The following is a 13,945-nucleotide window of genomic DNA, read 5'->3' on the forward strand; positions in this document are numbered from 1 at the left end:
TATCCTGGAGGCTTAAGGGAAAAACAGACTTAAAAATCATGCCAAAATCAGATGAAAGTACAGGGAAAAATACTGTATGGTTTTCCATATTTTATTAGGTTTTTTTATTTCAGGAGAAAAGGGTATCTGAAAATATTTTTGTATAGTGGACATTTGAACCACCTCTCGGTGTATATCGTCTTTGCATAATATTAGTTCCTTCACATGAGAGGTTGAAACAAAATTCTACAGCCATGTTTTTGGCATGCCTCGTAGCTTTATAAATAAACTTTTATTCTGGAATGCTCCACAGCCATGAGATGTGCTATGCTTGAAAAACCAGAAACAGTATGTCCCATCACTTGTACTCAATACAAATATAGCTACAGGGAAAACCAGGGATTGTGTGACAGCTCGTGTTTGCACCTGACTGATTGAAATTGATAACATAGATGTGCTTTTGATTCTTTTGCTTACTATTTTTCTTACTTTGGATGGCCCAATTTCTGTTTGATTATGCAACACCACAAAAATAAAACTACACGTTTCATAAACTTTGTATGGGATACCTTTATCAATCCATACTCTATTTCTTCACATTTTGCATGTTAACCTGGTGTAGTTTTAATCTTATTTTGATAATATTTCTCTGCATAGGAACAAAAATTAAAACCTTTATTTTTCATGAACCCCTCATGTTGGCACACTCACCAAACATATTATAGACTAATCAAACGATAAAGGTAAACAACTTATCTTGAAAGATCAACAATGGCCTATTGTATGTCGATAGGTCCTCATACAAGCACATCAGCAAGACAACAATTCTCTGGCGAACTAAGACTATAATAATTGTGACTTGTACCTTTTCCAAGTACTTAGCCTTACCTCATCTGGGTACGTCTCATTGGGCGGGCTCCGATATCGCAGAAAATGAAGTCCCGCTGGGCGATCCTCGGTCAGACACTGTCGTAACTCTATCAAGTGAACACTCGGGCCGTTCCACCAGCCGAGGTTCCCCGAGGCTGTGTTATGGGAGGACTGCTTAGCACAGGTGTCTGACAAAGCTGCAATCAAAATAAATCACTGGTATTTCATACTCATAAAAAGCATTGTCTACAATGTGTAATTCTTCAACCTTGTAAACCAACAATTTGTCACATTCAGTTCTACGAAGCACAAATGAGTTTTCATAATAATTGTATGCAATTCAAAAAAATTCCATTAAAAAAAATGCTTTAGAAATCCCAAAATCTGAAGATTTACAGTACAAGCAATACAAAACCAAATTTACTTGAAGCTCTTACCATTTATAATGATGAATATTTTACATGACAGGCGAAAACACTCCCAGCCAAATGCTACCACATACTAGAAAAACATGTTCGCTAACAATGTCTGACAAAGACAACCATTGCAAACTGGGAAGTCCACTACACTTTCAGCCGATTGCTGCCACTCACCATTGGCCGGCTGACACTTGGCTTCTTTCACACACCAGGCACAGTACTGGAAGCTCTGGTAGTACCAGGAGTTGTCAGTGACGACAGTCGGGTAATGGCCACCCAGGTTCAGACACGAGTCACAGCTGTTTAACTTACGACAGAAGCCCTTACAAAGAGCGTCATTCCCACGCTGGGTACAGCTCTGACAGGTAACAAGAAAAACAGTGAAAGCTTTTACAATTATCAGATATAAACTAGTTCAGAAATTCGTAAAAATTGCACAAACATTTACGAGTATGTACATACAGTAGTAGTTCCTTCACACTGTTTTACGGTTGTACATGTATATTTGACCAATGCTATTCATGGTTTCTTGACTACATTTTAAATTGACCGTGTGAATTTGTTTTACATGTATTCATGTTCTTTTTTTCTATTTCTTAACTTCAGTGTCTGACCAGCTCAATTAATCGACGCACACAAGTACATTGTGATTTACTCTGTCCACACTGTTTCATTCCTACATTTGGCACTTAAACCATTTTATTCTTACCTTTCCCTTTGGCATGCTCTGTCAACAAAGCTGAATGTTACACACTTAACTTTTCACTTGGCATGCTCTGTCGACAAAGCTGAATGTTACACACTTAACTTTTCACTTGGCATGCTCTGTCGACAAAACTGAATGTTACACACTTAACTTTTCACTTGGCATGCTCTGTCGACAAAGCTGAATGTTACACACTTACCTTTTCACTTGGAATGCTCTGTCGACAAAGCTAAATGTTACACACTTACCTTTTCACTTGGTATGCTCTGTTGACAAAGCTGAATGTTACACACTTACCTTTTAACTTGGTATGCTCTGCTAACAAAGCTAAATGTTACACACTTACCTTTGCACTTGGTATGCTCTGCTGACAAAGCTGAATGTTACACACTTACCTTTGCACTTGGCATGCTCTGTTTACAAAGCCGAATGTTACACACATAACTTTTCACTTGGCATGCTCTGTCGACAAAGCTGAATGTTACACACTTACCTTTTCACTTGGCATGCTCTGTTGACAAAGTTGAATGTTACACACTTAACTTTTCACTTGGCATGCTCTGTTTACAAAGCTGAACGTTACACACATAACTTTTCACTTGGCATGCTCTCTTGACAAAGCTAAATGTTACACACTTAACTTTTAACTTGGTATGCTCTGTTGACAAAGCTGAATGTTACACACTTACCTTTTCACTTGCTCTGCTGACAATGTTTCATTCCTACATCATTTGACCTGCTCTGTTGACACTGTTTCACACTCTATAAACAAGCTTACACATTTCACACTTACATTCTGACTTGCTCTGCTGACATGCTTACACATTTTCAGACTTACAGGCTCTGTTGACAATGTTTCACAAGTATATTCTGATTTGCTTTGTTCACACTATTTCAATCTTACATTTTGATTTGCTCTGTAGACAATATGTCACACTTACATTTTGACTTGCTCCGTTGACAATGTGTCACATTTACATTTTGACATGCTATGCTGACAATGTGTCACACTTACATTCTGACTTGCTCTGTTGACACAAGTCAATGAGGTGGGCTTGATACAAACACTACAGGCTGGGTCCGAAGTACAGGTTTCTTTGCTGTACACATTGCAGTGGTCATAAACATCCAGGGAAATTGACTGAAATTAGAACATAAAGCCATCACTAAACCCTCCAAAAAGAGCCTTTCTCTATAGTAAACACCAATCAAATAAATCAATCAAATTAGAATGAGTTTTTTGTTGTTGTGATTGATGAATTTCTTATCAGAAAACCTTATCACAAAAGTATTGCTTTGAGGTTTTTATGTGCTTGTGAAAGTGAATTTTTACACTTCAAATACGGAAATAGTCTATACTAAATTTTTCTTCTGTTTCCATCATCATTGTATGTCTGCACGCACAAGCCTGTCACAAACTACACTGTAGTTGACCAAACTGGCCCCTATCAACATTACCTTGGCCTACATCAAAGAAAAAACATTTTAAATATAATTTTGGAAACAAAACTATTTTGATTGGGTGCAACCCATGCTGGCTTCCTCTCTGGCTCTACACTGAAAGGTCATCCAGCAACCTGCGGATGGTCGTGGGTTTCTCCCAGGCTCTGACCAGTTTCCTCACACCATAAATAATGCTGGCCGCAGTTGTATAAGTGAATATTCTAGAGTATCGCATAAAATACCAATCAAATAAATAAATTATAAATAAATACATAGTTTTAGTTCGCCAACTTCAAGGTTTCACAAAAACTAAAACTTTATCAGCATAGAATAATGCCCTCAGAACATGCCTGAATATTAACATCTTACAAACATGCATCAAGATTACTGTGTCAAGCATAATGTTAACTTTTTCTGACCTGGGCACAGGCATGCCATGTGCTTACCATCACAAGTTAACTTACGTGTGCTCTGTAGACACAACTGTGTATTATAACTGTTACATGTCATTAAATATAGAGATAATCTCTCTGTATGTATTACATGTAAGTTCTTCTAAGGGAGAAAACTTAGGTTTGGTAGCAGGGCTACCGAAGATCTTGCCTGTAAGAGACACATGAAATGCTAATCGGCCTTGTGTCAATGTGCTTTACACGCATGTAAAACTTCATATAAATACATGTTGTACTCTCTGAGATACCACCCCTAACACTTTGTTTAACATTGATTCTAATACACAATGCCCTATAAATCATGAATTTGGTAATTTACGGTACTTAATATGCAAACACCGTATCAACAATGGCACATCCCCCTTGTGTCACTGTTCTTCATATGCACGTGAAACGTCAGGTCATTACATGTTGTACTTTTTTTATACACAGCACACATATATTTCCTTATTTAAATGTTGAGCAATGTAGTGTTTTTCAATATTCAAACCAGTTAAATTGCATGAACAATTCTGTCCCTAGTTTTCCATATGTTCCTATTCCATCCCTGAACAAATATATACAATAAACACATTTTCTTATTTACTCTGGAGTCGTCGTTATTTTCCATGTATAATGTGCAACGCACAGTGTACAGTTTTAAAACTGCCTGGGCTATTAGAAAGGAAAACTCTCTTTATCTTTTGTTTAAAAGCCTGGCTAAAATGAAATGGATTTAAAGTTAGATATTTACCACGGCATTGTAAATCGGTATGCTGTGAGTGTACAATGACTTGCATTCATACGATTTCTTTATTCCTTTTTTTTTAAATGCGTTCTTCCCTCACATCTTTCCTCTTATCAATAAACAGCAGGATGATATGCTGGCACAGGTAGGACGAAGCAATGTCACAGTGACTGAACACTCTCTCAAGTGGAAAATTTCAGATTTTTTTTGTTCTTATTTAATTAATATGAGGCTGATCTTAAATAAAGGCATAGCACATACTCACATAACTCTAATGTGAATGTGTTATATAGCTGAATAACGATATGGAAATGTACAAACATGATAGATATCACGATACACAACAAGTGTACTCAAATGATCAAAGAAAACACTTGATTGCTGTAAATCCTCAGCGTTCAGTAATAAAGCACTTCTGATCAGTGGAATTTATGCAGAGTTACAATGAAAATGATGCCAGTATAAGTGAGCTAAAAGGAAGATTTTAACGCCATGAGAGTACACTGTACAATTAGGGACATCCTTATCAGTCAAAACGATGACTGTACACTATAGTAAAAAGTAGCATGATGCAACTATATAATGAGAGAGCTACATGTGATGTATTTGAAATATATATTCATATATAACAAAACTTCCAAAATCTATTTTCTCATAAGGCTATCATTAAAAATATGTTCATTGGGCGTACTCATTCGACTCTCAGAAAAAAAAAGGTCTCAGCATTTTTAAATGGGTCTGGGTTGGTGGGTTGTTTTTTTTTTCTTTGTGGTTTTCTCTCCATGGTAATTTATTTTCATGCCCCTATCTTTTTCATCAGAATAAAGAAAAGGAATTCGCTGGCTACAGCGGCTATCTCATGTTTTCTGATAGCGTCTTTTTTAAGGATGGCCCAATATTGTTGTAAAGGGTGTTACATATACATGGTGCTATACAGGGCACACAGCAAACCTGGTGTGATTTGTAAATGGTGTTATGTAGGACACACAGCAAGCCTGGTGTGATTTGTAAATGGTGTTATGTAGGGCAAACAGCAAACTGGGTGTGATTTGTAAATGGTGTTATGTAGGGCAAACAGCAAACCTGGTGCGATTTGTAAATGGTGTTATACAGGGCACACAGCAAACCTGGTGCGATTTGTAAATGGTGTTATGTAGGACACACAGCAAGCCTGGTGTGATTTGTAAATGGTGTTATGTAGGGCAAACAGCAAACTGGGTGTGATTTGTAAATGGTGTTATGTAGGGCAAACAGCAAACCTGGTGCGATTTGTAAATGGTGTTATACAGGGCACACAGCAAACCTGGTGCGATTTGTAAATGGTGTTATGTAGGGCAAACAGCAAACCTGGTGCGATTTGTAAATGGTGTTATGTAGGGCAAACAGCAAACCGGGTGTGATTTGTAAATGGTGTTATGTAGGACACACAGCAAGCCTGGTGTGATTTGTAAATGGTGTTATGTAGGGCACATAGCAAACCGTATGTGATTTGTACATGGTTTTATGTAGGGCACACAGCAAACCTGGTGGGTTTGTAAATGGTGTTATGTAGGACACACAGCAAACCTGGTGCGATTTGTAAATGGTGTTATGTAGGGCGCAAGGCAAACCTGGTTTAATTTGTAAATGATGTTATGTAGGGTACAAGGCAAACCTGGTGATTTGTACATGGTGTTATGTAGGGCACACAGCAAACCTGGTGATTTGTAAATGGTGTTATGTTGGGCACAAGGCAAACCTGGTATGATTTTTGAATGGCATTATGTAGGACACACAGCAAACCTAGTGTGATTTGTAAAGTGGTGTTATGTAGGACTCACAGCAAATCTGGTGTGATTTGTAAATGGTGTTATGTAGGGCACACAGCAAACCTTGTGTGATTTGCAAATGGTGTTATGTAGGGCACAAGGCAAACCTGGTGTGATTTTTAAATGGCATTGTGTAGGGCACAAGGCAAAGCTGTTGTGATCTGTAAATGGTGTTATGTAGGGCACAAGGCAAACCTGACTGCCCCAGTCTGCTTACACTCTATACCTCCAGTATCTTACCTTATGAACAGCAATGGCGGGTGCCACTTTGAATGCTAGGAGATCTCCTAACACATAGCCTGAATAACCACCAGATATCAGGAGAGTGTTTCCATACGCTACCATGGCAACATGGCCAAACCTCCTGCTTGGCTTTGTACTAGAGCTTAACCCTGTAATTATAAATGTACATGTTATTTTAAGACAGACAAAAGTAATTTCTTTTCGAATTCCGTGGACATCAGAACGCTCTCATGTTTTACTTGCATGGACACAGAAGTGAAAATATTTTCTAAATATTAAACATGGGAGATAATACAAACCTTCACAACCTTGTGACTCTAAAACTAGCGTTTGCTGACATTCACACTTTACACAGGTTGTACAGATTTTTCTTTTATGATTTTTTTTTTTTTTTTTTTTTTTGATTGGTGTTTTACGCCGTACTCAAGAATATTTCACTTATACGACGGCGGCCAGCATTATGGTGGGTGGAAACCGGGCAGAGCCCGGGGGAAACCCACGACCATCCGCAGGTTGCTGACAGACCTTCCCACTTACGGCCGGAGAGGAAGCCAGCATGAGCTGGACTTGAACTCACAGCGACCGCATTGGTGAGAGGCTCCTGGGTCATTACGCTGCGCTAGCGCGCTAACCGACTGAGTTTTCTTTTATGTAACATACATGTACTGTAATTATTATCCGCAGTAGTCCTCAAAGTTTTATCTTGTTGTTCAACTCCCTATACTTATTTACTTTACTTAACTGGTATTTTACATGTACACGTATGCCATATGCAAGACTATTTCACTTATACAATGGTGGCAAGCATTATATAGGATGGGGTGGGGTGGGGATGGGCGGATGAATGCCACTGTTGGTTTTCATTGCCCTACACATGTACACTGTTGGTCTTCATTGCCATACACATGTACACTATTGGTTTTCATTGCCATAACATGTACACTGTTGGATTTCATTGCCCTATACATGTACACTGTTGTTTTTCATTACCCTATACATGTACACTGTTAGTTTTCATTGCCATACACAGGTTTACTGTTGGTTTTCATTGCCATACACATGTACACTGTCGGTTTTCATTGCACATGTACACTGTTGGTTTTCATTCCCCAATACATGTACACTGTTGGTTTTCATTGCCATACACATGTGCACTGTTGGTTTTCATTGCCATACACATGTACACTGTTGGTTTTCATTGTCATTCACATGCACACTGTTGGTTTTCATTGCCATACACATGCACACTTGTTGGATTTCATTGCCGTACACATGTACACTGTTGGTTTTCATTGCCATTCACATGCACACTGTTGGTTTTCATTGCCATAACATGTACACTGTTGGATTTCATTGCCGTATCCATGTACACTGTCGGTTTTCATTGCACATGTACACTGTTGGTTTTCATTGCCTTATACATGTACACTATTGGTTTTCATTGCCCTATACATGGACACTGTTGGTTTTCATTGCCGTACACATGTACACTGTTGGGTTTTCATTGCCCTATACATGGACACTGTTGGTTTTCATTGCCGTACACATGTACACTGTTGGTTTTCATTGCCCTATACATGTACACTGTTGGTTTTCATTGCCCTATACATGTTATAATGTACAATGTACATGTGTTCTTTGTTCACCTTGTCGTCCACTTGCCAATGCCTCGCACCAGTGAAGTGGCTGGATAGGTACAGTCTTGAATTGTCTTTTTCGAGGGGAATTATGTTATATTATTATTACCTATATTTACCCTAATTTCTCAACCTTTTCGCATATGAAAAGGCACCTTTCAGTGCAATTTATGCACATTTTTATTAATTCAATTTTGGAGCCAAAACTACATTGGTTGGATAGGCCAGTTCAGGCCTTCACAAAAAGTGTACATGTAATTTTATCTGTGAACACAGGCTAATGCCTTCAGAATCTGCTTGAATAAAGACCTTGCAAAAGTGCAAAATGGTTGAAGAATTGCAGTCATGACAGTACAGTGTACATGTATCCAATAGCAAAGCTGTTTAGTCTAAAGGTTGAGGAAAATGGGCTATGAAAACCAAACACTTTTCAAAAGTGCCTTGCAAATTGGACAAAACTTCTTATATAAAGAAGATTATACATATAAAGAATAGAAATGTTCACAGTCAGAAGTCCCTGTACATCAATTAGGACATACAAATACTCCTCACGGCACATGTACCGCTCTCTGCTTGCTTTACATCACTGCCGTCATTGAATTTTGTACAAAATTCACGAACAATGCCAATGTCACCAGAGCAAAGGGTGAGAAAAAAATAAATTCTGTCTCAGCCTTTGTTTCAACAGCTGCAAATTCATGTAAATTGACATACATGTACATATCTTAAACGACCATAAATTTCGTCCATGACTAACTTGCTCATTTTTCCTGATTCTGAGAGTTCGATTGATTTTAGAAAGGTGTTGATATTCTACCAGAAAATTATAAGTTTCAGCACCAAAAATAGTATTTTGTGACATTGGTTGGCCTGTAAAAATGCATTTTTGGTGGGCGAAATTTTAGGTTATTTAGGGCATTCTTTACCTTTCATCTAAAGTACATGTATGCATAACATCTTTACAACAGACACCTAATGCATTTTTATTGATGAAAGTGGCTGATTTTTCCGTCCAAGGATATTAGATACAGTGGTGAAGTTTAGTCTAAAAACAAAATGTGCTAGTTCAACAGGGTCAGAGAGTCAAGCTTGTCAAATCGTGGCAGTGATGTAAAATGAGCACAGAGAGCAGCGTTAGGAGAAGTAAATGGATCCACGAAGTTGTAGCCACAGATTGGGAGGCATTCGTTAAAACTGATTCTAATACACTAACTCGTGAAGTTTGTAATGTCCACAGCGAAATGATGCAACTTCCCCCTCGTGTGATTGTGCCCTACATGTGTGCAAAACCTGAGTTCAATACATGCAGTGCTTTTTAAAATACCACCCCTAATATGTTGTTTACTACTATTTATTTATTTATATATTTATTTTTATATAAACACATTGGTGTTTTTACAGAAATTTACGCCGTAGTCAAGAATATTTCACTTATACGACGGCAGCCAGCCTTATGGTGGGAGGAAAACCGGGACATTTTGTTTAATATTGCTATCCCTGTTATTGAGCAACGACACTTGAAGTCTGACATGGGCTAAATGTGCTTCCAAAAGCGGAATAAAAATATAACAGAAAATCCACCTTTTTATTTTGTCTTCATGTTTTCATGGTTTTTTTAAGGTGTTCTGAACGTGTAGATTTGTCTCCAACAGGAAAAATTGCCAAATTAGTCAAACATACTTCCAAAAATTGGATAATTTTCAAGTTATCTTTTAAAATTCTCCTTTGACATTGATCATTCTGCTCGTAAAGAAACAGTTAAAACTGATGTGGCTTTATCTGATAAGAACAATCAACACTTACCGGGGAACTTCTTGACAAAATGTTGACTATTCATCCACTTGTAGCAGCCCAGATGATAGAAGTATATGGCTGCATCGTAACAAAGGTCGTATCCATCATGAAGCTGGGTGTTACCACCATATATAACCATGTAATCGCCGATAATCGCCGCTGAATGGTACGCACGCTGGGATGGTAGATTCTTTTCCTTCTGATCTTCGCTGACCAACGACCAGAAAGAATTATCTATGTGAAAGATATGAAGATCGTTACGTAGTTTGCTGAACTGTGCGGTGTTCGTTCTGTGACCTCCGAACACGAGAAGTGTGTTCGTCTGTTTGTGATACACTGTTGAATGGCCTGCCAACTGCCGTGAAGCAATTTGACCGCCTTTGATAAATATCCTTTGCGAATCTGACAGATTCTGTGCTCTAATCCTATACATATCCCCGGAGAAAAATCCGTCTTCCGTTTTACCACCAAACAAATAGATCCAATCTCTTCCTAGAGTCAAACTGTGACTTGCTAACTTAGGAAGTCGCTGAGCTTCAGGACTAGGCTGGACTAGATACCAAGACATTTTAAGTATATCGAAATACCACAATTCGTCGCTGAGTTCACTTGTGTCGAGCTGACCACCGTACATGGCAAATCCATCATTGAGGGCAACCATGGCATGTAAATATCGGCCAGCGGGCCATGGTGTGGATTTCTCGACTGTCTCCCACCGATTGCTCGTCATGTTGAACACAATAAGCTCATCCAAAACCTTGTTTAATGTGTAACCTCCAAATATCCAAATGCTTTCCAGACTTTCGATAAATACTCCTGCATGAGAGGTGCGACCCCGAAAGCCTGCAGTGTCTGACGCCAGTACATACCAGGTGTTGTTTCCTCGACCGTCATTTCGAGACATCGAACAGTCTTCACCGACAAAGCCGTTGGGACACTTACACCTTCCTGAAGGATCACATTTATCTGGATCTGCATTGTTATTACACCTATCCGGGCATTTCTCTTTTTCACAACCAACACCATAGTAGTGCGACTCACAATGACAACGGCCGTTTATACATGTGCCATGACCTGTGCAGTTATACGGGCAGTCCATGATTTCATACTTCGCGTCAAAACCTGCAAGCTCATAATTCCTGTCACTGTATAGGTACACCAGCATCTGGAAATGACAATAGTGATGTTCTTCAATAGTCAGAAAACTAAACAGCAAAGCTCACTTTATAAATTTATTTATTACTTTATTTGACTGGTCTGTTAACATTTTAACACCATTCTCAAGATTTTTTCAGTTACACAAGATCGGTCAGTTTTATTTATTTGGTTGGCATTTTACGTCAAACTCAAGAATATTTCACTACCCACGACCATCTGCGGGTTGCTGCAGACTTTCCCATGCAGGGCAGGAGAAGCAGTCAGGTTTGCGAGTGGAGGAAATCAAAGAGCCTAAAGCATGCCACTAACCTTTGCCTGGTACAGAACTTGACAAACCACCTCACTAAAAGCTGTATAAATGTTCGTCACATTATGAAACAATTTAACCCAATAATTTATCAGCTATAAATATAACAAAAACCAAAAAAAAAAAAATCCTCTTAAAGTATTTCCTTTCAAATTTCTATTCTCGGTAATTTATATCAATCTTTCAACGTTTTCACCTAATATCTCAGACCACTTTCCCCCACCTTTTCTCCAATAATCAGCTAGATTTCATGCATTCAACTTGAAGTCACATAAAATGACATAACAAACATTCAGAAACTTGAGTGTTGTGATAAAGCCAGGGTTCTATCCCAATGCAAATGAATATCATCATATTAGTACATTAAGTCATGATAAGTGGAAACAAATTTTGTCAGAAGACTTACGTATCCTGAGGTAGCTAAAAGTGGCTTGGGCAACTGATCCCCACTTAGGCTTGCTAGCAGCGGCATTTCGTATGAATCACCATCATAAACAAGAGAAAGTCATACGAGCATTCTGTGTTCATGGTGCTAAATGTCAGCAAAATGGATGAATTCCCATGGCCTGCAAGAAAGAAAGAAAGAAAATATGGAAAACACAGAACATTATAATTTTAATGCACTTATGTATGGATGGCTATGTATTATACAATTCATTATTCTGGCATAGAAGTCCTGTATGACATGCCACACGGTACAGCCAGGACCTCATAATTAACCTATCACTGCCTATCTCAGAAGTTGAACATATCCTAACTCTTCTACTTTTTGGGACATCTGGTCTGCTCTTTTAGCCAATTAATATGTACATAATTGTAGCAAGAATATTTAGTTTCCTCTAATGAACAACATATTCATACCTTCACTTTTCCAAAAAAACTGGGAGAAAAATTTAATCCTTAGCTTTCAGCTTGGAATTTTATGTAGTGCTTAACAATTTTCAGTTATACGATGATGAGGAGTATAATTTTACATGTAGGTGTGTGTACATATACTGTGTCTTCTTGTGGCAGGGAGAGTCCATGTCGCCAAAGTGAGGCTGCCACTGAAGTATCATGACGTAGACACCAGACATGACACCCCACCCACTCCCATTATACTGACACCGGCCAACCAGTCGTGTTTCCTTGCTATAACCTCTCAACATTGAGCACCAAGTGAAGAAGTGAGGCAGCAACAAGTACCATTTTTTCAATGTCTTCCATATGACCCTACCCAGGTTTATTTTTCACATTTGGTGGATCTTTCTGGTACATCAGTGAAGTCCACAACATGACGGACACATGGAATATTTTCGGTTACAAACAGGATTGATGGTAGGCTATATATCTGCATCAAGTCAGAAGTATATGTGCCCTACTTAACACCTTTAACTTTAGTCTATTTTTTTCAGACTTGTATTATACCACATGCATACTCTTGTCACTGGAAAAACTAGCCAAGAAATCGGCGGTGAACTTTTAATATTGGTAAGGTCTAGTTCACAGCTGAGAAGCTATCCATAGTAAAATATTTATATGGGAACAGAGCCTTCCACAGACTTATTCGGCGGAACGAAAATACAAGAAAACCTTGTAGTCACAGCATCAATTTCTTGTCATTTTAAAAACATCTGACCCTTCATACTTCTACTTTCCTCAACAAGTAGCTTTCAAAACAACATCGTCCTTCACCTTTGTGTGCTGAGCTGTTCTATAGATTGGAATACTTAAATAACATTGTGATGTAGTTTTACATGATGTCAGACTCTCAAAAGAACCCTACAGGATTGACGTTCCAATTTAGGTTAATCGAATTGAGGGCTTTACGAGATGAGTAGCTCAAAGCAGACCCTATTTTTGAATTCGACTGAGATTTTCTGAGGAAATATCAAATAAAGGCCAGTGCCAATGGTTGTAAAAGGTGCATAAATGTCTTAGTTTGCTGACAGGCCATGTATTAAGTGGATTTGGATATTAAGTATTGCATATGCAGCGAGATTTGCCGATGGGGTAGCTGAATACAGACAATGTCATAATCGGGTGCAAGTTGTCCAGGTTAAGGATGGCAGCAGTCCCCGAGTATGAGTCAACATAAGCCATCCTCAGACCGGATTTTCGGCTTATGGAATAACCAGTCACATTCAGCGTCACTTACCATTGATAAGCCACTCGCAGTGAGCCACGGGTGTGTAATTCCCTGGTCCGTCCGAAATGGTACCAGTTTTAGCTGTCAGAACTTTTCTGCCATTGCAATCGCAATAAACTTCGACCAGAAACAAACACAAGACAGCGCTTAAAACGCAAAACCCAGGGGTCCTCATGGCACCGCGTCCGGCCCAGTGCGGGGTTAAATATGTCTTTCAGAAGTCCGTGTTCTTCATTTTTTCATTTCACAAATAAGTCGTGAAATTCATCAAAAT

The 13,945-nt window shown here is 38.7% G+C and overlaps 1 protein-coding gene across 1 annotated transcript in view; it reads right to left on the minus strand.

Annotated features, from left to right (window-relative positions):
- Positions 1–13,846, minus strand: part of LOC135481000 (multiple epidermal growth factor-like domains protein 8) — a 58,819-nt gene extending 44,973 nt beyond the window's left edge. The window contains 8 exon segments of the mRNA XM_064760931.1: positions 868–1,046; positions 1,443–1,626; positions 2,990–3,115; positions 6,645–6,796; positions 10,088–11,243; positions 11,950–12,041; positions 12,044–12,109; positions 13,681–13,846. Coding sequence (XP_064617001.1) covers positions 868–1,046; positions 1,443–1,626; positions 2,990–3,115; positions 6,645–6,796; positions 10,088–11,243; positions 11,950–12,041; positions 12,044–12,109; positions 13,681–13,846 — 2,121 coding nt within the window.
- Positions 13,847–13,945: the final 99 nt, after the last annotated feature.

Source organism: Liolophura sinensis, chromosome 13 (genome assembly GCF_032854445.1).
Source record: "Liolophura sinensis isolate JHLJ2023 chromosome 13, CUHK_Ljap_v2, whole genome shotgun sequence".
NCBI lineage: Eukaryota > Metazoa > Mollusca > Polyplacophora > Chitonida > Chitonidae > Liolophura > Liolophura sinensis.